Below are 26,919 nucleotides of genomic sequence, written 5' to 3' on the forward strand. Positions count from 1 at the left end.
GCTTTGTTTACCTACTTAAGCCTCAGCAATGGCGGGCGCCCCTCCCGCGGCCTCACTGCTGCCTTGCGGTTATATCTCAGACTGCTGTGCTAGCAATGAGGGAGGCTCCGTGGCGGTGGGACCCTCCCGGCCAGGTGTGGGTATAATCTCCTGGTGTGCCCATTTGCTTAAAGCGCAGTATTGGGGTGGGAGTTACCCGATTTTCCAGGTGTTGTGTGTCTCAGTTTCCCTGGCTAGGAAAAGGGATTCCCTTCCCCTTGCGCTTCCCAGGTGAGGCGATGCCTCGCCCTGCTTCAGCTCTTGCTGGTCGGGCTGCAGCAGCTGACCAGCACCGATTGTCTGGCACTCCCTAGTGAGATGACCCCAGTACCTCAGTTGAAAATGCAGAAATCACCGGTCTTCTGTGTCGCTCGCGCTGGGAGTTGGAGACTGGAGCTGTTCCTATTTGGCCATCTGGCTCCGCCCTGTGTTCCATCATTTCTGACAGAAATGATACATGCAATTAACATGTGTTCTTTTAAAATAATACTATTAACAAAGCAAGTTTATCCCCTCTACTGATATCCCCGTCCACGTACCCAAATTCTGCAGGTATTTTAAAGTCTGGCTTGGTGCCCACCTTTTCCATTCAACACTGCTTAACTGTCAGTTTGTACTGATTTCTTGCCTGTCTGAACTCTCTTTGGATTTACATTGTGTTCTGCCTGTCCGGCTCGTTAGAGCAGAGATCCCAAACTCCATCTTTTCTCCTTTCTTGAGCAGGGTTCTTGAGAAATAGATGATGGAGGTTCCTCCAGCAAATGTTTCCTCTGTGTTCCTCATCAGAGTGGCTGCCACACACCTCCTTCTAGTGGCAGGCCGTGAGACTCCCTTCTGGGTTCTCTCTTAACCCCTAGAGCTGAGAGGGCCCCAGGTGTGAATTCCTTTTCTTCTAGGGCCCAGCTGGTGTCCCCTCCCACTCCTATCCCAGTATTTTCAAAGTGGTAGATACCTCAGTATCTTTCTGCCACTTTCAAAGTGGTAGTACCTCAGCCCACTGAGAAGGCAGAGCCACTTGTCCCTTTTGGCTCACTCTTCATTCTTTCCACTAAAACTCCATCCTCAAACCAGTGGCCTTAATGTGCCATTTTGACCTCCGTGTGCCTTTCATGGGTGACCACCTTTGAGTGTGAGCTCAGTTTGTGATGGATATGTTGTATTTTAGTGTTACTTGATAAACACTGACTTAATCATTTCTTTGTATTTGGCAAAATTCCTTCATTCTCTTTAGCTCATCTTAACTTTAGAATAACTTTAGTTCAACTCTGAGAGGCAAGCAGGCTGCCTTTATTCTTATTTCTACTTGATAGGAAAAGAAACCAAAGGCTAAAAAATCTTAGTGGCCTTGTTCAATGTCAGAAAAATTGTAAGCGATGAAGTCATTTTCAGTCATGTGCTCTTCTAATACACAGTTCTTTTGCTTCTCTTCATTTATATTTCATGTATTTTAATCTAGTTTTACTAATTTGACATGTCACTTGAGGGCCAGCTCATGCCATAAATATCTGAATCCTTTAAAACACCAAACAGTTCAACTTAACCATACATTTATTGGATATAAAGAGTAGTAGTTTCCTCATTTAGTGAGAGTCTTTATGTATTAGACTCCCTGTTGAATGTTTTCCATAAGTTTCCCCTCATTCTCATCATACCTCTGCTGGGTAGATTTTATCAATACTTTGGTACCATTAATATGCATTGGGATAAATTGGGAATCTTATTAAAATGTTAATCCTGATGCAGTAGGTCTGGGCAGGGCCCAGGTTTCTGCATTTGCAACAAGGTTCCCGGGTGAGTTGGATGGTCATGGGTGCAGTCTGAGTAGCATGCTGTTTATAGGTGAAGAGACTTTGGCTCTAAGAGATTAGGTAGTAACACAACTGTAAGTGGTAAAGCCTTATTCAGACGCTGATCTTGCTCCCTAGAGAGTTGCCTTCCAAGTGCAGTAAGACAGATAGATTCAAAGCGATCTTCGGGATGTACTTTAATGTGGAATTTACTCTAATGGAGTGTAATGGGAGGAACTTAGGTAGGAACTGTGATTTGAGTCGGACCTCAAAAGACTGGTAAGACTTTGACTGACAAAGATGGGACCAAAGGACTTTTTGGATAGCAAGAACAAAAAGGGAACAAGGACATGGAATGCAGTTTACAGAACATCTTCTGGGAATGGTGAGCTGGTGACTATAGCTGGTGCCTGGGGAAAGGTGTGCTGTAGCTTTAAAGGGAGTCTGAGATTGGATGGGAGAGCAGAGTAGACCGGGAAACCACTGAGAGATTTAGAGGAGAGTGTCTGTGATAGCACATTGAAGGTGCTCAGGAAATGTGCATTGATTGATTGAATGTTATCTAGTTATTAGTCATCTGTTGCCCATGTTGCACCATTGACATCTCCACAGAATTCTGTGACCTGGCTAAAAGGCCACAGAATTACTCCAACATGACCTTTACTGTTATTTATATAGAGCTTTAATAGTCTATTTGCCTGTGGCAATATAGGATATATTACTTTTTCCCCCCTTTCCAAATTTTTTTTGGGCTAAGAAAATGCTGCTTTTGCACAGACTAGTAATACATATTCTTCTTAAAGAAAAGCATTGTTCCTTCAGTAGCAACTTGTAATGGGAAAACTGGAACAAAGACAAAACGCAGTTCTGGTCTGAATGGAGACCGGTTTTTCTTTGTGTGAATAACCAGCATTCCAGTCAGGTTGTCACAGTGATGCTGAGATTATAACTGTTCATGCCAGCAGTCAGAGAATGTTGCCCAATTAGTTATTCTCAGCTGCTGGGTTACCTTGACAGTGGCTCAAAAAGCAGGTTTTGAGTTCAAAGGCATTCAAAAAAGAGCAGTGGAGGACTTGCAATTCTGTTGCCCACAGTGGGGTGCAGAGACTACAAGCTCCAGCATGCGCTGGTTTAGGCCATGTAGGTGTAGTCAGCCTTGTGAAAATAGGCACCTTGTAAAAATTCTGGTCTTTCCCATCATTCTGGCTGATGGTCTTTCATCAGCCATCTTTGGAAGGGATTTTACTGTTTCTGGGGCCTTCAGATATTGCATGTGGGAGACAGTGAGGAGAATGTATATTTTGGCATTGGAGGCTCTTGTAGCCTCGCTTTTTTTCCTCTCGTGAGCAATCTACTTCACAGGATTGATGCAGAGATGAAATAAAATAACCTTTGCAAAATTCCCTGCATAATGTCTGGGGCATGGGGAGATACTCAGTGTGAAGCAGTTCTCAAATATTGTTTCAAAAGTTACAAAGCATTATACAACATGATTATCATCATCATCATCATCATCATCATCATCAGTTTTTGGTCTTTTCTTTTAGTCAGAGTAGGGTAGGATAGGATATGGCAACAAACTCTCTTAGAGGCTTTATATAACTAAAGTTTATTTCTTGACCATGCCACATGCCCAGAGTGGGTCAGTAGAGGACTCTATTCATCAGTTACCCAAGTACCAGACTAACGTAGGCATCAGGTCACATATGCTTCCACAGTCATCACAATGATTTGAACTGTCAGTCACATATTCCATCTGGAAGTGGAACATCACTTCCATGCGCACTTCATTAGCCAAAGTAAATCATGTGGCCCCATCCAGCTTCAAGAGGCAGAGGGAAGTGCCATCCTGTAACATGACAGCAGGAGGAGAAATAGAACATTTATTCAGGCTGGGTGCAGTGGCTCATGCCTGTAATCCCAGCACTTTGGGAGGCCGAGGTGGGTGGATCACCTGAGGTCAGGAGTTCAAGACCAGCCTGGTCAACATGGTGAAATCTTGTCTTTACTAACAGTATAAAAATTAGCTGGGCATGGTGGCATACGCCTGTAATCCTAGCTACTCCGGAGGCTGAGGCGGGAAAATTGCTCGAGCCTGGGAGACAGAAGTTACAGTGAGCCAAGATCGTGCCGCTGCACTCCAGCCTGGCTGACAGAGTGAGATTGTCTCCAAAAAAAAACAAAAAAACAAAAAAAACAGAAACATTTCCAACAACCATAGTGACTGTCACCTCTACCAAAGATCAAAAGGCTGATGGAGAAGAGTACTTTAAAGAAGGAATGTTGGCCGGGCGCGGTGGCTCAAGCCTGTAATCCCAGCACTTTGGGAGGCCGAGACGGGTGGATCACAAGGTCAGGAGATCGAGACCATCCTGGCTAACACGGTGAAACCCCGTCTCTACTAAAAAATACAAAAAACTAGCCGGGCGAGGTGGCGGGCGCCTGTAGTCCCAGCTACTGGGGAGGCTGAGGCAGGAGAATGGCGTGAACCCAGGAGGCGGAGCTTGCAGTGAGCTGAGATCCAGCCACTGCATTCCAGCCTGGGCGACAGAACGAGACTCCGTCTCAAAAAAAAAAAAAAAAAAAAAAAAAAGGAATGTTAGTTAAACATAAATGAATAAAAATATCTGACCAGTAAACTTCAAGGTAAATCAATTAGATTTCAGCTGCATCAAACAAAAAACTCCAAATATTAGTGGGTTAAGGAAGATAGAAGTTTGTTTCTCTTTCAATATAAAGAAGTTCAGACATAGGCAGCTTAGTGGTAGCATGGTAGTTACATGTTCATCAAAACCATAGGGTCATTTTATTGTTCTGCTAAAACAATCTTAGCATAAGGCTTCCATTCTTAAATTCACCTCAGGATCAGAAATGACTATAGTGTTCTAGCCATTACATCTACATTCCAGGCAGCACGAAGGAGGAGGGAGGAAGACTGAAGAACCCTTCTCCCAGCTAGCTTAAGTCAGCTCCATTTGGGCAGCCCTTCTGAATGCCCCACACAGTAATTCTGCTTATATACCATTGACCAGAATTTAGTCATGTATTCATTCCTAGCTTCAGTGGGACAAGGGCATGTAGATTTTGAGCTGGGTGCATTGCCTCCCAAATAAAATTGGAATTTTTGTTAAGGAGCAAGGGGAAAATGAATATTGGGTGGCATTGATCCATCTCTGTTACAGTAACTTAAGATGCAAGCTTTAGTTAAGTAGGAATGACAGAAAAGATTGCTCTATACACTGTCATTTTTCCATTCTATGCTCCGCAGAATGTCAGCACTTAGAGGAGACACAAAGTTTCTTTAAAGAGTGTTCTGTGGCCAGACAAGTTAGGAAAATGTGAAAAGCTTTGCCCAGTCTTGGAGATTCACAGGGTACATTAACACATTTAAAGCTTTGAGAGGCCTTGCAGTAAAGAAACCCCTAACCTGCTAATCTTTTTAACCTAGTGTTCCCAAACTTATTTGACAGTAGAAATTCAACACCCATGGAAATCTGGAGGGACAAAAGGATTGGCTTTAGCTTCTTGAGTCTGCCAAAAAGCTTTTAGATCCTTGAACAGATGGTATAAAGGCCCCATTCCAAAATATTATCTGCCTTGCAAAACTAATAAGCAAGCAAACAAACTTGTATGTCCTTCGTGGTGGCCCAGCCATAGAGATAAAAGCCTTGAAAAAAAACAGATGCAAATGAAACCGTGTTATTAACATCTGTTTGAGATTGACAAGAGTTGGTATTGACCAGCCATCTGTACTATTACTGGTAACACCAAGTGATGGACTAAGATTGGTTTGTACCTCTGCCAGATGACAGGCCCCTGCTCCAGGTAGCTATTCTTGGGCTCCTGGCTATTCCTACATGACTCTGGGCCATCTCACCCTTCTCTGGAAATGGGAGAGTAACAGATGATCTAATCAACCAGCCAGTATTTCCCTACTCATAGAAAAGTCCTGGGCCCTTGGCCAAAAGGCATTAACCCTGCCCCTTTCAGTGTGCACAATTCTTGTCTTCATCAGAGGTTTCCTCTGCAAAGGGGCAAAGAAGGAAGCTCCCTGTATTGTGAAGAGGAGTGGGGACAAGTAGGCAGCTGGTAAAGGGGGCCTCATACTTCTATTAGACTTAAACTAGGGTTAGGTCCCTTTTACCAGTTTCACCTCTGCCTGTGGTCAACTTCATGGTTGCTTATAGGTATATGAAGAACTGTTGAAAATGCTTTCAAGCAGCTAACGTGTCACTGGTCTGTTGTAAGCAGGTGGCAAATGAGTATCTTTGGGGGAATGGTCCTGTTAAGGCTCTTCTTCCAAAACAGAACCTTGAATTGTTTCCTAATCTTTCTTTCTTAATTATTTAGGTAACCAGCTCTTGTCTCCTGCAGTTGCTATCTTTTTCTTCATCTAAGTATCTTCGAAAAGGCAAAAGGTCAAAATATTTGCTAGTCTGGTTCCCATCATTTCCACCTCATGTTGCTGGAAATACTGGAAAGTTACCCTGTCCTGACAGGTCTGGAAGGATCCCATGTTTGCAAATCTTTGTAAACTGTATGATACATTTTCCCAAACAGCTGTGTAATCTCTGCAACAACCTGATGATGGGAGGGAATGGACCAGGTTGAGTGGAGGGCGGGGGTCAGGGGTGGTCATATGCATATTGACCTTTAGAGCAGCTTGTGTGTGTGTGTGTGTGTGTGTGTGTGTGTGTGTATGTATGTGTGTATGTGTGTGTGTGTTTGACCAAGTTTCGCTTTTGTCGCCCAGGCTAGAGTGCAGAGGCATGATCTCAGCTCACTGAAACCTCCGCCTCCCTGGTTCAAGTGATTCTCCTGCCTCAGCCTCCTGAGTAGCTGGGATTATAGGCACGCACCACCGCGCCCAGTTAATTTTTGTATTTTTAGTAGAAATGGGGTTTCACCATGTTGGTCAGGCTGGTCTTGAACTCCTGACCTTGTGATCCACCTGCCTCAGCCTCCCAAAGTTCTGGGATTACAGTCGTGAGCCACTGTGCCCGGCCTGCATGTATGCTTTTTAAAATGACTTTAGGAGAGATAAGAAAAATTACAGGAGGTGGTGGAGATAGCTATCCTTGTCCAATATCTGTCTTGTGGCTTAGTACCCTGAAGAATTTTCTTAACCTGCCTTATGGAGTTGTTGTGCCTTTCTCTGACTCTGAATGTGTTAGAAAACAGTCTCTGAACACACAGTTGGGGCTTGTGCATTCCTTGTGTGCACAAGCAGGTTTGTAGTCGTGACTAGGGAATTTCAGGTCAAGAAGCATGAGAAGGGCTGGCCAGTGAATCCCAGCAGCTGACAAAGGATTAAAATAGCTGTGCTATGCACCAAAATCAGAAAAAATATTCAAGGCACTGTTACAAGAAGTCCTTGGATTGTTCTCTTGTAAATTTTATATTCTTAGTTGTATATACTTATTTATGCAATGTAAGCTAGTAGACAATAATCAATTTATGTAGAATTCTTTGTTTTCATCTGTAAGGAAATAATTTTGAACTGAGCTAGTTGTGAGTGTGAATATGCTAAGTCTGTGAACCGAGAAAAATATATTTTGAAAATATTATGTATCTTTTATGCTGATATATATTCATGTGGCCTACTAAATGTACTGTCAAACTGGCCATGTGCACTAAATCTTCTTACATCAGTTCTGGAAATGAATGAAATCGATTTCTTAACCCACCTACCTAGATTTTGCAAAAGAACAGCAGGGCCTGCCCATCCTATCTACTGTCCCTGTTTCTTTCCTTTCCAGGCCCACTTTTTGAAAGGCAATGGGTGATTCTGTTGGTTTACCAAAGGGTTAAATTGAACAGAGGTAAAAACTAGAAGTCAAAAGACATAAGTCTTGATTTAACTCTGCCAGTAACTAGGATAAGACCTCAGATAAATCACCTAAATTCTCTTGCTGGAGAAACCTGTAATTGCACAAATGTATAGAGCCTGTCTGGGCCTCTCTTTGCTCTTCTGTAAAATGGGTAGAGATATTTTGTTGATATGATCTCAGAAATCCTCGTTGCAAATGTCGCAGACCTTACTGCATTGTGGCTATCGGTGGTAGAACTGGTGATGTGAGGACTTGCTCCATCCAGATAATATTTATTGAGTATCTCTGATGTCCCCGTCACGATCCGAGGTACTCGAGATACTGCAGTGGACAAAACCAATAAAAGTTATTCATTTTTGGAGTAAAGAAGTTATTCTTTCTTGAGTAAAGAATTATCAGCGAACACTTTTTAAGCACTTACGATATGCTAGATATTGCTTTACACGCTTTATATATATTAATTATTGTATCAAATAATCCAGCAAAGTGGGTACTACCATTATCACTATTTTATAGTTGAGGAAACAGGCATAGAAAGATTAAATAACATGCCCAAAGTCATATAGCTGAAAATGGTGAAGCTGTGATTCGATTCAGGCTTTTGGCTGTAGAGACAGTGGTTTTCACTTTTATGCTATACTGCCTCTCACTGTCAATTAACTGGTTAGCTTAAAGTAATTAGCATTCATCCTAGCTAATGGCAAAGTAGGAAAAACAGAAACTAGCTTCAGATAGAAATCTGAGAGCCTGTCTGCTCTTCCTTTCTGGGGCTTCTGGCTCTAATAAGAGACAGGGGCAGCAAGCAACCATAGTGTAGACAACGTGTATGTTCCCAGCCACCTGGCTCATTGTGTTTGCCTGTCCTGAGGTTACTGCCTATTCTCTGGCTCCGTTGTTAACCCACAAGGCCTTCAGCATCCCCCTAACCCCAAGTTAATTTCAGCATCGGCTGTTTGTAGGGAAATGAGTAATAATAGACTTGGATTCAAAATACCTGGATTTGAATGCTGGCTCTACTATGAACCAATGCTGTCATCACCTTGGGAAACTTTTCATAATACCATCAGCAACAGCAATATATCAGTGGCCATTATTTATTAAGCACTGCCATGCATTGTGCTAAATGCTTTATGTGTGTTGTTTCGGATTCCCAGAACCATCTTCCACGAGCGGTATTTTTACCTTTACTTTACAATCAGGTCTTGGCTGCTGTCTCTATCACTCACTGTTTAATCTTGGGCAAGTTACTTAATTCCTTGAAGCCTTAGTTTATCATCTGAAAATTGGGGTTAGTAACACCTATTTCTCAGGTTGCTATAAGGATGAAATATGAAAATATATGAAAAGCATTTAGGCCATGGCCTATCCCAATGACAGTGATAATGTCTATTATAGCTTGTTGTACAGCTTAAGGTTTTGCAGCCATTAATCCAAGAAGTGATGTTTCAAATCCAGTTCTAAAGGCTGCCTTTGTGAGGAGAGGCTGGGGCCGCGGGGTCTTGAGTGAAGCAGCTGAGCAGGGGCAGGGTGATCTAAAGCAGTGTCACTGCTGGCTGCTGCACATTAGCAGGTGAAATTAAGCAGACTGCAAACCAAACAGGAGGTGAGGAGGCTCCAGTCTCCCTGTCCTGAGAGATGAAAGCCAAACTGGAAGCTACCAGTATCGAGGGTCAGTTCCTGGAGGCTTGGCTGTGACTATGTTTTGATTCTGCCAGGAGCCAGCTGGTCATTGAGGAGCTGGTATTGGTAAGAGGATGCCAGTACTAGCCAGGAACAGCTCTATCGGAGCAGATGGAGTCCTGGAGTCAGCCTACACTCAGGACAGCCCTTCCCAAAAGACGATGCTTGACACGGGGAGCTGGGGAGTTACCTAGAACATTCATACGTAGGATGCAACATTGTAAAAATGCAGGCCAAAGGGCATTTTCCCAAATTACAGATGAAAAAAAAACTGGAATATGAGGGATCAAAGAACACTAGTAAGGAGCGGAATCCAGACCTCAACACTAATTGTTTTGTACCAGTCCTGTGATAGGTTTGCATAATTTAATTTGTCCTACACTGATGATCAAGTAAGAAAAATCAACAATCAGTATTTTACCTAGCTATATCCATCTCTCTGTCTATCTATCTCTATATATTTATGTTTTTTACTTGAATTATCTATTCCAGTTGAGATGGCTTCTTTGGGCTGACAGGTTAATGAAGATACACTTCTGGGCTATATTCCAGATCTCCTGGATCAATACTGCTGGAGTACCTTTTCTTATATGCTGCTTGTCGTTACGATGATCTAATCACTGTGTATGTATAGTATTTTGCTCATGTCTGCTTCCTTCCTTAGATCGGAAGTATCATGAAGCAGGGGCCATGTACCCCACTGCCTCTACTTTGGACAGTGCATAACACACAGTAGGTGGCTAGGGAGGGTGCCAGGTAGCAGCCGGGGATTAAATAAATCTTACTGTGTAAAGCAAGACCTTTGACTCTGCAAACCTCTACTGCTTTATAAAAGGGGAAGTTAAAGTAAAAAATTACCTTTGAGGGACCTTGCCTGGCTGTGAGTGCAGCATAAACTAGAATCCGGGGGTTGTTGAGTCAGCACAGTTTCCTAATGCTGTACTTTCGAAGATGGTGTTGAAAAGCCTGAAGGCTCAAGATAAATGTGGAGAGTTCTCCTACTGTTCCTGTTGTCTTTGTTCTGTTTTGCTTTTGTAAGCATATGCTTGTCAGTTAGGGCTGAAACCAAACAAAACAGCTGCTAAATATGGTTCTAAAAGAAATACCATTTTGGTCTTTTTAAGGCCTGTAAGTTTAGAGTAAGCACAGTCGTTTGGCAGCTGTCAATAGGGAATCCGGGGGTAGCAGTCATTCTGGGAGCACTATCAGCCATCCATATTCTGTTGGGTGTATTTTACCCTGCCAAAGGACTGGTGGCCTCAAGTAAAAGATTCTGTCACAGAACGGCTGTGTCTTTAAGAGGCATTTTGGAGGAGGGCTGTCTAGAGTCTGCGTAGGCCATTTGCTCATGATCCGTGTCAATTTCATTTTCAAAGAAGTGGGGAGGCACTGGGAAGAATTATGTATCATCTTTTATGATGTGAAGGAAATCGTCATCCTAGTTATAGATTTAAGTTTGCCTTTTTCAATCTTTGGGATTTAGCCCAGTGGTGTTATTTAGTGTTCTTATAAATCCAGTATCATTCAGAGGACCTGGAGGAATTAAAGCATAACTTAGTAGTAGGGAGTATCAAACCCTAGATCTTAAATCTCTCCACTCTGCTGTGAAGCTGGGCTTGAGCCTGCCAATGCTATCTAAATTTCATCAGCTGACAGAAAAAGTATTTATTTCAACATCCCAGGAACCCCCAAAACTTAATGCCCCTTCTCAGTTGTCTTACTAATTTTTAAAGAGACATACATTTGTCCATAAATATCTGATTCTGTTTGCTAAGCATGTGATGGGTAATATTATTGGTTGAAAAGCAATAGGTTTTCCTTTACTGGCCAGATTAGTTTTATTGGCTTTTTTAGTTGAAAATCTATAAAATGCAGACTGAATTCTACTGTGGCGTATTATTTGTTTATTACATGAACTTATTTTCAAAGATGAAAAAGAAAAGGGAGGAAGAAAGTGAATATTTACTAAAGTCCTATTACGTATCAGGCCCCAAGCTAGTCTAGACACTCACAGTTCTCATAGTAGCTCCCAAGGGAGGTAATCCTGTCCACATTTTAAAGATGAAGAAACTGAGGTTCAAAGCCGTTCTGAAACTGGCTCAAGGTTAGAGAGCTACCAGTTGGTAAATCAAGGGCTGGGAATTATGGTTTCATGAAGCTGATGGGGTAGTGGTTAGGAACTCAAGGTTTGGAGTCTGACCATCTGAGTCAACATCCTAGCTCTGCTGCTTATTAGTGGTGTGACCTTGAGTAAGCATTTAATCCCTCCGTGCCTCAGTTTCCTAATCTGTAAAACAAAGATAATGATAGCATCCACTTGATAAAGCTGTGATAAATGAGCTATTCATGAAAAATGCTTAGAATTGTTTCTGACACATAAGTCCTCATGAAATGTTCACTATTACTGTAATTTTTATTGTCATGACTAACCAAGTTTGCTTTTATCAGTACTGGCTGAAAAATTACATTTTCTTTCAAGGAATATCCTGCCTTTTGATATGTGGTTATATTTCATTATGAAATAATGTACACTACTCTACCTTAGAATTAAATTCTCTTCTCAGCCTCCCAGCAAAGGTTAAGATCTGAATAAAGGCATGTGTAGCCAACAGGGATTCTTGACTTTGGTAAATGTCAATGATTTGCTCTTTCCTCCTTGGTGTATGTAACTTTCTTCCATGCTGCTCATCCTGGCTTTAAGAGCAGCTAAGCAAACACAAGAGGGAGAATTAAGTGGATTTCTTATCTCTTAGCTTTCCTGTCTTTGTAACATGATTATTAGGTACAGCGTCCTCTCCTTGCTGCACATTCTGTTGGCCACATTCTGACAGCCTGACTTCTCAATGCACGTGAGGCACAGTTTACTACAACAGGCTCTATGGATTTTATTTGTTTAGAGCTGGGAATACTACAGGGGCTTTTACATGTGACAGCTTTGTCCATGTGGGATTGGGGTAAGGAGGATAGAGGGCACAGTGGTAGAACAACTTGTCTAGGTTTAAAAGAAATGATGTAAGTTTGCTAGACCTTTGGCTCTACACTCTGATTCAATTTTTTTGTGACTTCCACTATACATGTCTTGAAGAATTGGGAGTGGGACATCAACCTTATTCGGTAAATAGTTATATCTAGCAGTTACGTATTGGACACCATGCTAAGTGCTGACAATACCATGATAAATATGTTACAGTGCCTGCTTTTGAGGCATTTGTAATTCATCAAGGGAGAGAAATGTAAGAGAGGCTAGCACTATGTGAAAATGGTTATCATGGAGCTGTGCACAACGTATTGCGGCTGCAGAGAGAGCGGCGGTGGCGCTGATTTGAGAAAGGCTTCAGAAAGGAGGCAGCAAGCTGGGCTTTCAAGGATGGGCTTGCCTCAGAAAGAAAGCAGAAGGAATAATCTTGGCAGATGGGCAGTATGAACCAAGAGCTGAGTGTAGTGTGTTAGGAACATGAGGGACATGTGTTGGTTATAGCACAGAATGATGGAACATGAGGCTGGGAATGGAGGCCAGGCCGAAGAATGACATGACCTGACTTTCAGTTTGAACTGTATCTTGTATTATTTTAAATCATGGAGTGTCATGATTAGAAATGTCTATTGTAGAAAGATCAGTATGGAGAATAGCTTAGAAGGAAGAAAGAACTAAAAGCAAATGGTCTCAGAAGAAGATGATGAAGCCTGTTGTGTGAATGGAGTGGGATAGATGGATATGGTGGACATTTGGAGATAAGATCATTGACACTTAGTGAACAAAATTAGGGGAGTGGGTGGACAAGGGTGGAACTTTCGGGGAAGTCTACCTCAAAGGTGTGAGCAGAAGAAATACTATAGAATCTGTGAGAGAGACTAAGAGGTATGATAGACGGTGGAGGGGATATATTTTTAACAGGAGTGATGATGCTCAGGAGTATAAATGCCTCAAAGGGGACAACTAGGACAGGACTGAGAAGCGACCACTATGTGTAAGAAATTGAGGTCATAGTGACCTTTTGGGGAAATTACTTTAGATGTACTCTAGAATGGAGAAACCAGTTGAATGCTTACACTGTTCAAACTATATCACAATTCTACAAGGATGTAACTAATGATGAAATGCATTTGTGTGAAAGACTATTCACAAACACTCAGCTCTTCAGGCACTTGGATGGGGGAAAAGAGAGAAGAGAGCTGAATAATACCTCTGATTTCTATGTCTAGGGTTTCAAAGAGCCCCCTCCTTGCAAATACCATGACGCTTAATGCTATTTTGCTTTGTTTCTCTCAGGATACTGTAGACTGTAGATGCTTATAGACTTCTCTTAATTCCAGACTGGTCCTCATTTCTAGCCATGATGCTTGTAGTGTATGTTGTGGTATGTCACACAGAGCTCAGTTCTCCACTGCTGGGGCACTCAGTTGTCCACCTGCTAGGAGTGTAGGTAGCTAGGGATGACTTTCACCTGAAAAATGTCCTCAGCTGAACTGTGTCACTTCACCTAAGATTGTTACCTCTGGGGTGGGTATTGGGGGGCAGCCTACACGCAATGACTAGTCAATGGAGGTAGGATTCAAAGGCCTGATGCTTCCAGGTAGGATAATTCTGAAGGGCTGTCCTAGCTCCAGCGCTCCCATGGATCAGATGAAGTTTTTGTTACCACTACATTTCAGTTCAGCTCTTCCTTCGGCTCAGTCCAGTTCTTCCTTTCCTCCCCGGCAGGTGTTGATTCTGAGGCATACCCCAATAAACTCACACAGTGTAAATCTCAGGGAGTCTTGGAGTTTATTCCTGGGGAACCCATCTGATATGATTCTTTCCAGTTTGGTTGCCCATGCAAGGCCAGTTGCCAGTGGAACTCTTTAGTTCCTCTGAACTTTGCTTCAGAGGCCCTTGGATGTGTCCAGCAAAAACCGTCTCCTAGCAGTTTGAACTAAAGGCTCAGCATTGAGCCTCCTTGGTTTTGATTGGTTGTGACACATACCCAAGAATAACTTATTCAAGGAGAGAAAAGAGCCTCACAGGTCAGCTGTCTGGATCCTCCTTACACCTACCTACTAACCCCAGCTCTGAGAAGGTACCCTGAGGCGAGTGACCCCCTGGGTGTAGAAGCTGATCCCTGCTCTGCACCTGTTTGTGCTCCTGCCCTCGTCTTACATCCCTATTTGATTCCCAGGTTCCTTGAGGCAGCCACTCATCACTGTCCTGTATCTCTTCTCTTTTTGTTATATATATATTTTTAGTCAAGAAAAACGAATGTTGAAAACACAATTGAGAAATTTCAAGCAAATGTAGAACTTCTCTCCAAATATGTTGCAGAAACACCACCAAGCAAACAAACTACTGGGAAGCACAGCTTAGAAACAAACAGCAGCTGCCACCATTTATGGGCTTTTTTTTTCTTTTCCTCATTTCTTTCTAATTCCGTTTGTAATAAAACCTGCTGCTCTAATGGCCTAATAGTTTAACCAACAGAACTTTTCCTCCTATCCTGAGGCCTCCCAGGTGGCCTTGACAGTGTCTTAGCTATGGGGTGTTGGTCGACTCAGAGCTCTAGTCCCTTAACAGTGTTTTACAGTTTTGTGGTTCTGTCTGGAACCATACCTCCCAGACCAGGTGGAGCATAATTGGAACTTCTGGACTTCTGGAGTTTTCAGGACATGAGCATGGAATGTGGTTTCTTGCCTTTCTGGCTTCCTAAGAGTGGGTAACGTAGTGCTAATTCCAATCTTTCTCAGTGACTAAGTGTTTAATCTGTTGGGTGCTTTGTTTGCTTTTTGTTTGTGTTTTTATTGGTTGTCTGTGTGGAATCTTTGAAGGCACCTACCCAGGGGCTTTTCTTGAGTTTGAATTACCACTGACAGGACTTTAAAGCATCCTGACTTGTCAGATCAAACTCATTTTTCCCTTTCCCCAGAATAGCAGAGAAACTCATTTTCCCCTTCCCCCATTAAATCCTGCTGGTGGTGTGGAATTTCTCAGCTTGAAAGTGATTACTATTAGGTATTAATAGATTTCTGACTACGTGCAAGGCATTGTGCAAAGCCCACACTTATTCTTCACAAGAGCATGACTAGGTAGATGTCATCCCTGCAGGCCCAGACAATACGCTGCTTTCGCGGGGTCTCCTAGGATCGCATAGCTAGTCGAGGCACAGCTGATATTTAACCCAGGTCTGTCTGAATCTGAAGTTCAGGCTGTTCCCTGCCTGCCTCTCAGCTACCCATTGTAATAATATATGGCATTGCTCTCATGTAAGTGTCCGATAGAGAAAGGCCAAAAGCGCAGTCTATTTTTATGTGTTTCTAAGAATATTTTTTAAATTAAGTGCCTAACACTTAAAAAATAGGAGATCTCACATTAAATGCAATGTTCAGTTTCTCTCGAAAAATCTTTAGACTTGGCAATATTGTGCTAATATGTTGACAAGACAACAATTGGCTCCAACTAGGTAAACTCCACCACACCCCACCCCACCCCACCCCACCTCCCTCAAAGAGGCTGGGGTTGCTCAGTTTGCCACAGGCCCCAACTGGACCACTTTCCTTGTTTATGTTACTGGCCTGGCCTCTGCAGACATTTAAGTTTGTGACTCCTAGATTTATGCCTTTAAAGAAGCAATTTCTGTCCAGTTAGGAATCAGTAAGGGGTAAAAGTCCATTTCTGCCTCTGAATAGAATTTTATAGGCTTTGATTTTTCTTTTCAATTTCTTTGGGATAGTAATTCAGTTATAATAGCAGTAATTATTGGATATTTATTGAACACTGTAACATTTAGCTGACTCCCGAGGTTAGTAGACAACGGATTGGTGGTAAGAACTTGAATAATTCTCCAATTTAGTTTGCATTCTAAATCCTGCAGTTACTCAGCAGGTACTACAGGAACTGGAGGCTATCCTCAGAAGTATATTTTGTAGAAGCAGTATTACAGAAGAGAGATGAATCCAAAGAAAATCTTTCTGAGAGAGGTAGTTAAGTTGACTCTATTTTCCCTTGGAAACTGTTGACTGCCATAGGTAAGATTGCCCCACAATGCAGGAACACCATTCTTAACTACCAGGGCTCACTCAACACAATGAACAGCTCAGATATTTCCAAGAGAAACATCCTAGAACATTAGAACCTTCTCAGGATGATGAGTCTTTCACTTTATCTCGATGTAGCTCCTGCAAGTGTGTTTCCATTTGACAGTGAGAAATGTGTTAATTCTTTTTTATTATTTCACTTGAAAAAGCATCTCCTTTTGCCTGATTTAAACACATTTCATAGAAATGTAAAATGCAAAGAAAATGGAACTTGGCTAATTTCATAGCTGCAGCTGACTTAAATTTTAAAATTTTGATAGTATTAAATGTTAGCACACATGAGAGCCCCCTAAGCTAAAGTTGTTATTTATTTGCTTAATTTAGGTAAGTATTTGCTTTTGATTAAGGCAATGCCTGGAATATTGCTTGAATTTTTATCGTTTATTTTCTTTCAGGACCCCGCAGGGATTTTTGAATTGGTGGAACTTGTTGGAAATGGAACATACGGGCAAGTTTATAAGGTAAGTACATTGAGTCTGTGTGTGGCTTATGTATGGTTTCAGTTCATGAATGGCGAATTGCAGTGCTGTCTATACTTGCTCATAAATGGCTCCTAACAAATTTAAAATGAATTAATATACTTGTTGATTGACTCTCCATCTTTTAAAATATATCTGTGGTTATGTTGCCTAAACTGGATTCTGTGATTTGGGTATTTCCCTTCATTATATATGACTGTGTTTATATGTGACACATGAATTCTGACGCCACTTATTTGAAGCTCTTCAAGCGTTCAGTTTCCTTTACTTTAATCACTGCCAGAACTGGTTTTTGAAAGAGAAAAGAATGCCATCTACTTTAGAAATTTAAGCTATTAAACTATTGCAGCTGGAAAAGTAGATGTGTTATTGGCCTAGGGCATGAATTAAATGAGTTGAGTGAACAGTGTTGGAAGAAAACTTGGTTACCTCACAAAGCAAAAGCTTAATAGCAGCAACGAATTTTAGGAAATAATTAAAAGTTAAACTTGAGTTGAGACGGAGCTATGGAATAAGAAGTCTTGCTTGTCTGTTTACTAATTTTTGCTTACAAATTCACTCAAAAGTGTTTTAAAAGGTATTTTCCCAAGTATAATCTACAAAATAATGGTTGGTTGAAAATGTGAGTTGATTCCTTTTCTGATTGTCAAAAAAAATGAAAGTGAACTGTTTTTGGACTAAAACTTTTGGGGTTTTGTTGAATGAGCTATTGAAATGCCATCAAAGCAAACCAACTGTTTCCTCATGATAATTTATAGGGAAATATCCATCATTTTCCCTAGTGGCAGCGATATGGGATGGCATTTCCATTACAAATTATCTCATGTTCTATTTTTAAAAATTCCTGCTGAGCCCTAAACTTTTCTCAGTTAATTAAATTTATTATAGAAATCATTCAGGTTGTAATATTTTCAATTCTGCAGAATTTCAGAAGTATTATTTATAGGGTATTCTCGAGATTCTGTTTTTTAAAGCACAATTGTAAGTGGATACACATTTATATGTTTATTTACCAGAGGTTTCCTTTGGTGTCCAGGGGGAAATTTCTCCCTTGCAAGAAACAATTATTTCCTAAATTGTCCACTTTTTACCATTAGACAGAATGTAGTCTACCCAACCTGCTCACTTGACGTTGATCCTGTCTGACACAGAAAGAAATGTGTCTCAGCAAAGCTTTTAAATACTTGCAATGAAGATAATTAGGTTGGAAGATTGTGTTACTGCGTTTTGAGAAACTGGATTGAACTTGTGAAGTAACTAATGAATTAAGCTCTGACTTAGGTAGAAAATTACTTCTGATTTGCTGTCAATATGAAGGAGCAACTCTGTAGCATGGTGTTGGTTTTATGGTGCCATTTCTTAGAGCCTTTCCATTTCATTAGTTTCCCACCCGTAGGATATGCATTTGGGAGACAGTTCACAGCTTGGTACACTAATTCAAGAGGTGAAACTCTGCACTCTTATAAGAGGAGATACCAAGAGATTCAATTAAGGATGAGAATATTTGGAAAATCCAGAGTTTTCCATAATTTCTTGTTATTTGAAAAAGGCAAGGAAACAAATGGCAAGAGGTCTCAGATCTTTTTAGAGAGGGAATATATTTAGCAGCTAGGTTGTCAACATTATTATTTTACAGCATTCCATTCTCTTGGTGGTTGATACAGTACTATGGCACCTTCCAAGTTAAGGGAGATTCTGCAAAGAATGGTCATGGTGAATGCAGTGAACTTTGGGACAGGAGATTTGGTCTCTTACCAGCGCCATTGTTTTCATTGTTTTGTAACCACCACAGCTTTTCTGTGTATTAGTCAAATGAGAATGTAGTTAGAAATGCTTTGGGGCCTGGCCAGGTGCAGTGGCTCACACCTGTAATCCCAGCACTTTGGGAGACCAAGGCAGGTGGATCATTTGAGCTCAGAGTTCGAGACCAGCTGGGCCAATATGATGAAACCCCGTCTCTACTAAAAATACAAAAATTAGCCAGGTGGTAGTGGCATGCGCCTGTAATCTCAGCTACTCAAGAGACTGAGGCAGGAGAATATCTTAAGCCTGGGAGGCAGAAGTTGCAGTGAGCCGAGATCTTGCCATTGCACTCTAGTCTGGGCGAGAGAGTGAGACCCTGTCTCAAAGAAAAAAAAAAAAAAAGAAATGCTTTGGGGTCTTCTGATAATTTACTTAAAGAATTATAACTCCCTACCTAGTTAAGGGTTTGGTTTCTAGGCAACCAGATGATGTTAGGTGGCACTGCTCATGAACAGACCCTGTGTTTCCTGAGGCCAGTAATCCAGTCCTGCTGTCATCTGAGTTCTAAAATATTAAAGTTTAATAAAATAGCAAAATATGAGCTAAAAGATATGTGAGCCTAAAGTAAATTACATTAAAAAGTGATTGTTTGCACTATAGATTATACAACTTTTATGGAATATGTATATTTCTAAACTATAGGTATAAATAGAAATGTTGTAGCTCTAGGAGGAGGCCTTTATACATAAAATCATATGATAAGTGTTTTCTTTATGTTAAATACTGTATTAGTCTGTTCTCACGATGCTATGAAGAAATACTTGAGACTGGGTAATTTATAAAGGATAGAGGTTTAATTGACTCACAGTTCTGCATGGCTGAGGAGGCCTCAGGAAACTTACAATCTTGGCGGAAGGCACCTCTTCACAGGGTGGCAGGAGAGAGAATCAGTACCCAGTGAAGGGAAGCCCCTTATAAAACCGTCAGATCTCATGAGAATTAACTCACTATCATGAGAACAGGATGGGGGAAACCGCCTCCGTGATTCAATTATCTCCACCTGCTCTCTCCCGTAACACATGGGGATTATGGGAACTACAATTCAAGATGTAATTTGGTTGGGGGCACAGCCAAACCATAGCGAATGCTAAGCCTTTGATTTTAATTTTTAAAGTCTCTCTTTTGGTATTCCTGGTTTTCATAAAGTCAGGTATAATTTTACGAATAAGTCTATGGACATAACCTTTATTTTATGGAAAAATTTATTTTAAGTTTCTTTTTTATAAGCTGCCCTAATTGAGTCAGAATATAATTTTGTTTACAGGTAGTTTTGAAGAAATGTACTTAATATAATAAAACGTATATGTAGGTATTCAGAGAATACCTCTTGAAATGTATCTGCATGTGAGTCAGGTACATCTAGATGTAAAAATATAAATATTTTATGTAAAAGCTATTTAAAAATGTTTAGTTTTCAAAGTTCCTTCTAGTCTTACTCCCAATTCTAGCTTATTCCTGTTTGGGGCAAGGTTAGATTTGTTTATCTTTAGCATTTTGGTCCTAGGTAATCAAGTAGTGATTCAGTGTCTGTTTTTTGCTTTTATTTACTGAGGAGCATAGGTAAATAATAAAGAATAGTAATTCACCCTCAGGACTTTTAATGAGGAAACCATCTCCTTCTGCTCGTGGCTGCATTAAAAAATAAGCCAACAGAAGACCACATACCCACTTACTAAAGGTCTTGGCTGTTTATCGGCATGCCACCTATTGGGAACCTAATGGAATCTGGACACATTTTTGTTAAAATAGAGTAATTCTTTTAATAAACTGAAATAATTGCTTAATGTTTACTGGTAAGATACCACTACAAATTAGCCACAGGTTTTAAATAAATGTTGGTCTATCCTGTCTCCTAATTTGAATATAGATTGGTTATTATGGAGATGAAGACATATTTTATCCCAGGGTGATAATGTGAATTAGGAATATGAAGGATTCCTAAGTATTTCTCATATTTCTTTTCAATGCTTCTTAAGGTTGTAAAGTGCAAGATAGGGAGGCCATTGTGGTGGCTATAGTGCTTATGAGAGAGAGATGCTGTGAGTGTGTATATTTCCAGTGGGCTATGAGAGTCTTCATAGTCCTCATTCTGAGTTCTCCTCTGCCAGCTGGCTGTCCAGCCCATCCTTGATCACCTCCAGTCATGTGGAACTCATTACTTTTCTGTCAGTTCATTTTCCTGCAATTCCTTTGAATGTTCTCACATTGTGCTGAGATCTTGCCTCTCTAAAATGTTTACCATTAAAACCCCATTTCATACCTCTAGAGCTATTTAAAATTTAAAATTAAATATTCTTTCACAAGAATATAGACCTTTTGGGCCGGGCGTGGTGGCTCACGCCTGTAATCCCAGCACTTTGGGAGGCTGAGGCGGGCAGATCACCTGAGGTCAGGAGTTTGAGACCAGCCTGACCAACATGGAGAAACCCCGTGTCTACCCAAAATACAAAATTAGCCAGGCATGGTGGCACATGCCTGTAATCCCAGCTACTCGAGAGGCTGAGGCAGGAGAATCGCTTGAACCAGGGAGGTGGAGGTTGCAGTGAGCTGAGATCCCACCATTGCACTCCAGCCTGGGCAAGAAGAGGGAAACTCTATCTCAAAAAAAAAAAAAAAAAGAATGTAGTCCTTTTGATATGTGAAGATTTCTCCCTTCTTCCTCCAAACATATGCTTATGTCTCCTGTTGTCCAGGCAATGTAGCCTCAGCTGCTTGATTCATTCTTGTGGCGTAGACCTGAGGCCCTTCATTATCCCTGCTTCTGCGCTGGAACTATTCTATTACTAAAAGTCATGTTTTATGCTTGTAAATAGTTTTATATTCCATAAAACCTTTTGAATATATATAATTTAATTTCTGTTAGAATGAACACCTTGTTCTCACTTCAGAGTCTTTATAGTTATAGTTCCCTCTACTTAGAACAGTTTCCCCCCAGCCCTCTCATGGCAGGCTCCTTCCCCTTCAGGTCTCAGCTCAAATGTTACCTTCTCAAGGAAGCCACTTTTCATCCCTGCGTCTACTACAGCCAGCCACTGCCTCTGCTTCCCTCTGCCACAGACTTTATTTATTACATTAACCTGTTTTATTGTTTTTATGGTATTGCCACTCTCTGAATTATCTAACTTCCTTGTTTATGTCTGTATTTAGCAATTTAAATACATAAGTCAAGGGAAAATAAAGTCAGAGACCTAGTCTGTGTAGACCATTACGCTATCCTAGTCTGGCACATAGTAAATGTTGACACTTGTGGGGCCCAGAATTGAGTTATGTTTTCCTTGATAATTCTTTATATATTGGTTCCTAGTTTAAAATTTTTTTTAGCATTTTCATAAAATATTAATTTTGTACTTTAGAAAATATATTTGCACAAAAGCAATAAACAAAATGCTCTACCTATTTTTTTGGTAAAGGGATGGTGATGTAGATCTTATGTTTAATGAATTATCAGCAGTCTGCAGAAGCAAGAAGAGTACGCTAGAAATTTACAAAATGAGGCAAAGCAATTTTCTGGGGTTTCGTCTCCTGGCAGAGGTCCTCAAACTTTAGTATGTAAAATGAATATTTAAGAAAGGATTAAAATGTAGATTTCCGGGCTCCAACTTCTGAAATTTTGATTCAGTGGGTCTGGGGTATCCTCTGTGAACATTTAATAAGTGTAAATGCTTATTCTGTTGTTCAAGGTCTTGGGGCTGCACCTCCAGAAACTGCAAAAATGATTGTATGTTATCCTGTTATAGGTCACTTGAGTGAATGCTAAGCCTAACACTTTTTGCAATCATTTATTTTAGGTTTTCCATGCTGACTCAAACTTACATAAACCAAGAAAAGCAAAAATCAAAAGATCTTGACCTGAGATGTGATACCCACCTGTTTTGGCTTGTTCAAAGATTTGACTTTTAGTGTTTTTATTTGATATGCTTATGATGACAGTTTACAGCTGAACAATTTAACTCAAGACCTGAGAATCAATATTGTCAAAACTGACCTCACATAGCAAAATCTCGGCCTGTTGGGTGGAGATTTTCTCATATCTGTATATTGCGATCTCTTCATTAACCTTCTGCTAAAATAATATAAAACATTTCAATAGTAAGTTGATTAATAGTTTATTTGTGGAGGTGATTCTATAACATTACCCAGGATGCACTGTAGCTTTTCATAGCCTGCTGCAATGAATCATGTACTATTCACTTACTGTTTGGCAAGGAGTGAGTATGGGAGAATGGTGTGTTTTATAGATAATAGTGGCATTTGTTTTTTAATCAAGAATTTCTAACATAAAGAGTACATTCTTTCACATTTGTTGAGTGCCCATGAAAAAAGCCCTGTGCTTTGTATGGGAATAATGCAGAGCTAACTGAGGAGGTTCCTACTCTTAAGAAGCGTGCAATCAGATGATCTAATTAGGACTGAGCGCTCACTGTGCACCAGAGGTTTTTATGTATATTGTCTCAGTTATTCCTCATGGTGGTTATGGTCTCATTTTATCGGGGAGGAAGAACATTTATTAAATCACATTATCACTCTAAGGCAGGGTTTCTCATTCTCAGCACTCCTGAGATTTGGGGCTGGGTAATTCTTTGTTGTGGGGGCTGTACTGTGCATTGCAAGATATATAGCAGCCTCCCTGGCCTCATCCAACTACAAAGCAGCAGCACCCCTAAGTTGTTGCAGCTGAAAATGTCTCCAGATTTTCCAGTGTCTTCTGTGGGGGTAAAACCACTGCTTTAAAAATGAGATAGAATGGCAAAACTCTTAATATTGAGGTGCAAGTGGAGACAGTGAGAGTATAGACTATTTAGGAATTCATGCTGTCCAGGCAGAGTGGGGACCTGAATGGGCTGCAAGATGTGGGTCTGGAAAAAGCTCAGAGGTCTTGGCATTTCCACTGTATCTGGGAGTGTAATTGAGCATTTTTATAAGTGGAAAGAGTATAATGAAAAGGACTTTGGAACAGGACTGCCTGAGCTGGATTTTGCTGAGTCTGGTTTTGCTCTATTCCAATCGTGTGAAGATAACCAACTTACCCTGTGAGCCTGGATTTCTTTATCTTTTATTAATAGTACAGAGTAGCGCTGTTAATGAAAACTCAAGTGTAAAACATTAATATGTGGAAGCACTCAGCTCAGTGCCTCACACATAGTAGGCACTCAATAACCTTTTCCTCTTCCCAAACACATGTGCCAGTTCTTCTCATGGTCTTGCTTTCATAGAACATTTTATGCCCTAAAAGAAACATTCATAGAGGAATGAAGTTAGAAACACATGTCTTTGTGCTCCACATTCTACACTTGATTTGTTGGTTTTAATGTATGCTTCGAATGGCATTATTTGCATTAAATATTAGGATGGTACAAAAATAACTGTGGTTTTTGCCATGACTTGTAATACTTTTGCACCAACCTAATACCAGTATTACTTTTAATGGCAAAAACGGCAGTAACTTTTGTGCCAACCGAGTACAATTCTCAATACTTCTTACATTGTATTTGGTCATATAATTGCCACTTGGATATTATATTTGGTCTTTAGTGCTTAAAAAAGCCAATTTCTCAATAAAGTGTAAAGAGAAGCTAGATTAATAGAGGAAACAGGAATCGGTTGCAGCACCATGGAACTTTGGTGGGGTGAAAATGGTTTCTGAATAATTTTATATTTCACAAGTTTTGGAGAAGAAGCAACAGTATTTCTTCTTCAGGTAGTATAAGGTCTCAGGAGAGAATCTTTATTGTAAGATTAGTGAAGGGGTGTGGAGCAGCAAGAACCTCATTTAGAAATTAAGGACCCGTCAAATGGTTTTGGTTCTACCCTTTACTTACCTTAGCTTTGAGCTTGCCATAGATCTACTTGGAACTTCAGTTGTTCTCATCTGTACAATTAGAATATAAAGAAACAATTTTCATGATATGCCCCATGAAGCTATTGTGAGGTTGAAATCAATTAATGACTATGAAAGTATTTTGTTAAATATAAATTCCTATGTACATGGAAGGTTTGGTTACTGCTATTGTCATTTATTACAATAGGAGGTGGCAGATTCCTGTTATCTTGGGGTCTAGGGAAGTTTACTCCTATGTTGTTATTTCTCTTCTTCATCATCAGGCTTTATTATCTATTCTTAAGTTGTAGTTTTGCTAGAATTAAAGGTAACAATTTTACTTCCAGTTTCCAATAAGTAGGAGAATCATTCACCTTTGAAATATGTTGGCTTGATGAATTTTTCATCCTCATAGATCCCTAAGTTGTTTGCATCTAATTTGTCTGAAGACCATGCCACTTTGTGCTATGATCTGTTGAGTGTAATGAATTAGATGGTTGTCGTGTGAACATGGAGGGAAGACCTTTGTGAGTGCCTGTGTGCTGGATGCCGTATGGAAGTGTTGATTTCTCTGCTAGGTGGCTGAACCTGTAGAGTTGCTACCAAGACTTGATACAGGGACTGTGTGGGATTTCTTGTTGCTACTAGTGGTTTGCAGCCTTCTCTTTTTATAGAAATCATCTGGATAATTTTGCAAAACTATAGATAATTGGGCCTTTCTTTAAAAATTTGATTTTAGTTTGTCTGATGTTGGGCTGGGGGAGGTTTTATTCCAGACCTTCCCAGATGCTTGTGATGCACAGCCAGGATAGGGAGCCGCTGGGCTGAGGCTGTCTGTAGTCTAAGTGCTCTTTTGGGTGTCTTTGCCTTTGGAGATGAGTCTACCCCTTTTAGCTCTGTCTTGGGGTTTTGTTTACCTTTATTCATTTATTCAGTGTCAGCCTTCATAAGTATCTAACAACTGCCTGGCGTTGCCTTCAGGGCAGGGTTTATAGATAAATGTGTGGCATGGTCCTTGCCCTCCAAGGGTTTGAAGTCTCTGGATGGAGAGACATGAAAATCGATCACTTCAATGTTGTATTTCATGTACCACAGCAAGAGTATACAGAGCAGAGCCAAATCTGTGGGGGCTGTGGGAAGACCAGGAAAGGCTTCATATAGGAGGTGACTCTTGACTGGAGTCTTAAAAGATGAATAGATGTATGTGGAAGGGGAATTAAGTAGGCACTCTAGGGAGAGGTAGTGTTACCAAAGGCTTGACTGCTGTTGATGGCCTGGGCCAGGGTCAATATCCTGAGGTGAAGTAGGGTTAGGAAGCCTTTAAGATAGACATGGACAGATGGCTCTTCTGGCTTTGAGTCTTGGCCTTGAGACTTATTAACTGTGTGAGCTTAAGCAAGTCATTTAGCTTTTCTGGGACTTGGTTTCATGTATAACGAAGAGGTCTGGCCAGAGGGTCTCCAGAGTTCCTTCTGGATATGACATCCTTTAATTCTAAGTAGAGAACTAGTCTGGATAACCTCCACAAGTTGCTTCTATGAATCCACTTACAGCCTGTGCTTTTCCAAATACAAAACTGAAATATTCTAAACCGTTAGCAAAATGATTTATACGGAATGCCTAACATTATTAAGATACCCATTTGGCCTGGTGGCATTGCGTGGTGTAGTTCTGTGTTGAAGGATGTAGACACATGCACATTTTATACCATTCTCTCATTAATTCAGAGCTGCAAGGTTTTAGCAGGTTCTCACTGCCTCAATGAATGATGATATATACTTTCTAATAGCGATGGAAAGAGGATGAGATTTTCTGTTAGGGATGGACATGGATTGGCACTCATGTGCTCAATTTTGATTTGAAGTATTTAGAATGTTTTAGTCCAAAATACTTTCATTCCATCTCATATTCTATCGATGAGTAGCCAAATAACTTGATGCACAAGCCCCTCGTGACTTGTAGGTTTTAGATCTCATAACACCCTTAATGACTTGGTGATTATAAGGCACTTTCAAGTAATTAAACAATCAATAGTTACTATTCTGGGTTATCTGTAACCTGTAAAATGAAACCCTGCCAGGATTACAGGCACAGAATTTAGGGCTCCGCACGGTTTTTAACTATTTCATACATGGGAAACATTTGAGACTCTTTAATAAAAAGAATAACCAATTAACTGTGGTATGGAGATTATATTTCCTATCTCTGTAGTTTAACTTTAAGTATAATTTCATTAAATCCGCGTATATATTTTGCATATGCAAAAAGAAATATCTGCTGTTTGGCAAGCAAATATATGCTTACTACTGCATAGGAGCCTTGTCGGTGGTGAGGGTCGAGAATGGGGTCATTACAGCCTCTGCTGCTGGGTACAGCGGCCTTGGGTATTGCTTCGGATCTTGGTCCTGTTGCTCACC

The 26,919-nt window shown here is 40.6% G+C and overlaps 1 protein-coding gene across 4 annotated transcripts in view; it reads left to right on the forward strand.

Moving 5' to 3' along the window:
* Positions 1 to 26,919, forward strand: part of TNIK (TRAF2 and NCK interacting kinase) — a 413,250-nt gene that overhangs the window by 78,994 nt on the left and 307,337 nt on the right. For all 4 annotated transcript variants that reach the window (XM_017851566.1, XM_017851567.1, XM_017851569.1 and 1 more), the window contains exon 2: positions 16,798 to 16,863. In XM_017851566.1, the coding sequence (XP_017707055.1) occupies positions 16,798 to 16,863 (66 nt within the window). The remainder of the gene's footprint in view (positions 1 to 16,797; positions 16,864 to 26,919) is intronic.

Source organism: Rhinopithecus bieti, unplaced genomic scaffold, assembly GCF_001698545.2.
Source record: "Rhinopithecus bieti isolate Rb0 unplaced genomic scaffold, ASM169854v2 scaffold_33903, whole genome shotgun sequence".
NCBI classification, from domain to species: domain Eukaryota; kingdom Metazoa; phylum Chordata; class Mammalia; order Primates; family Cercopithecidae; genus Rhinopithecus; species Rhinopithecus bieti.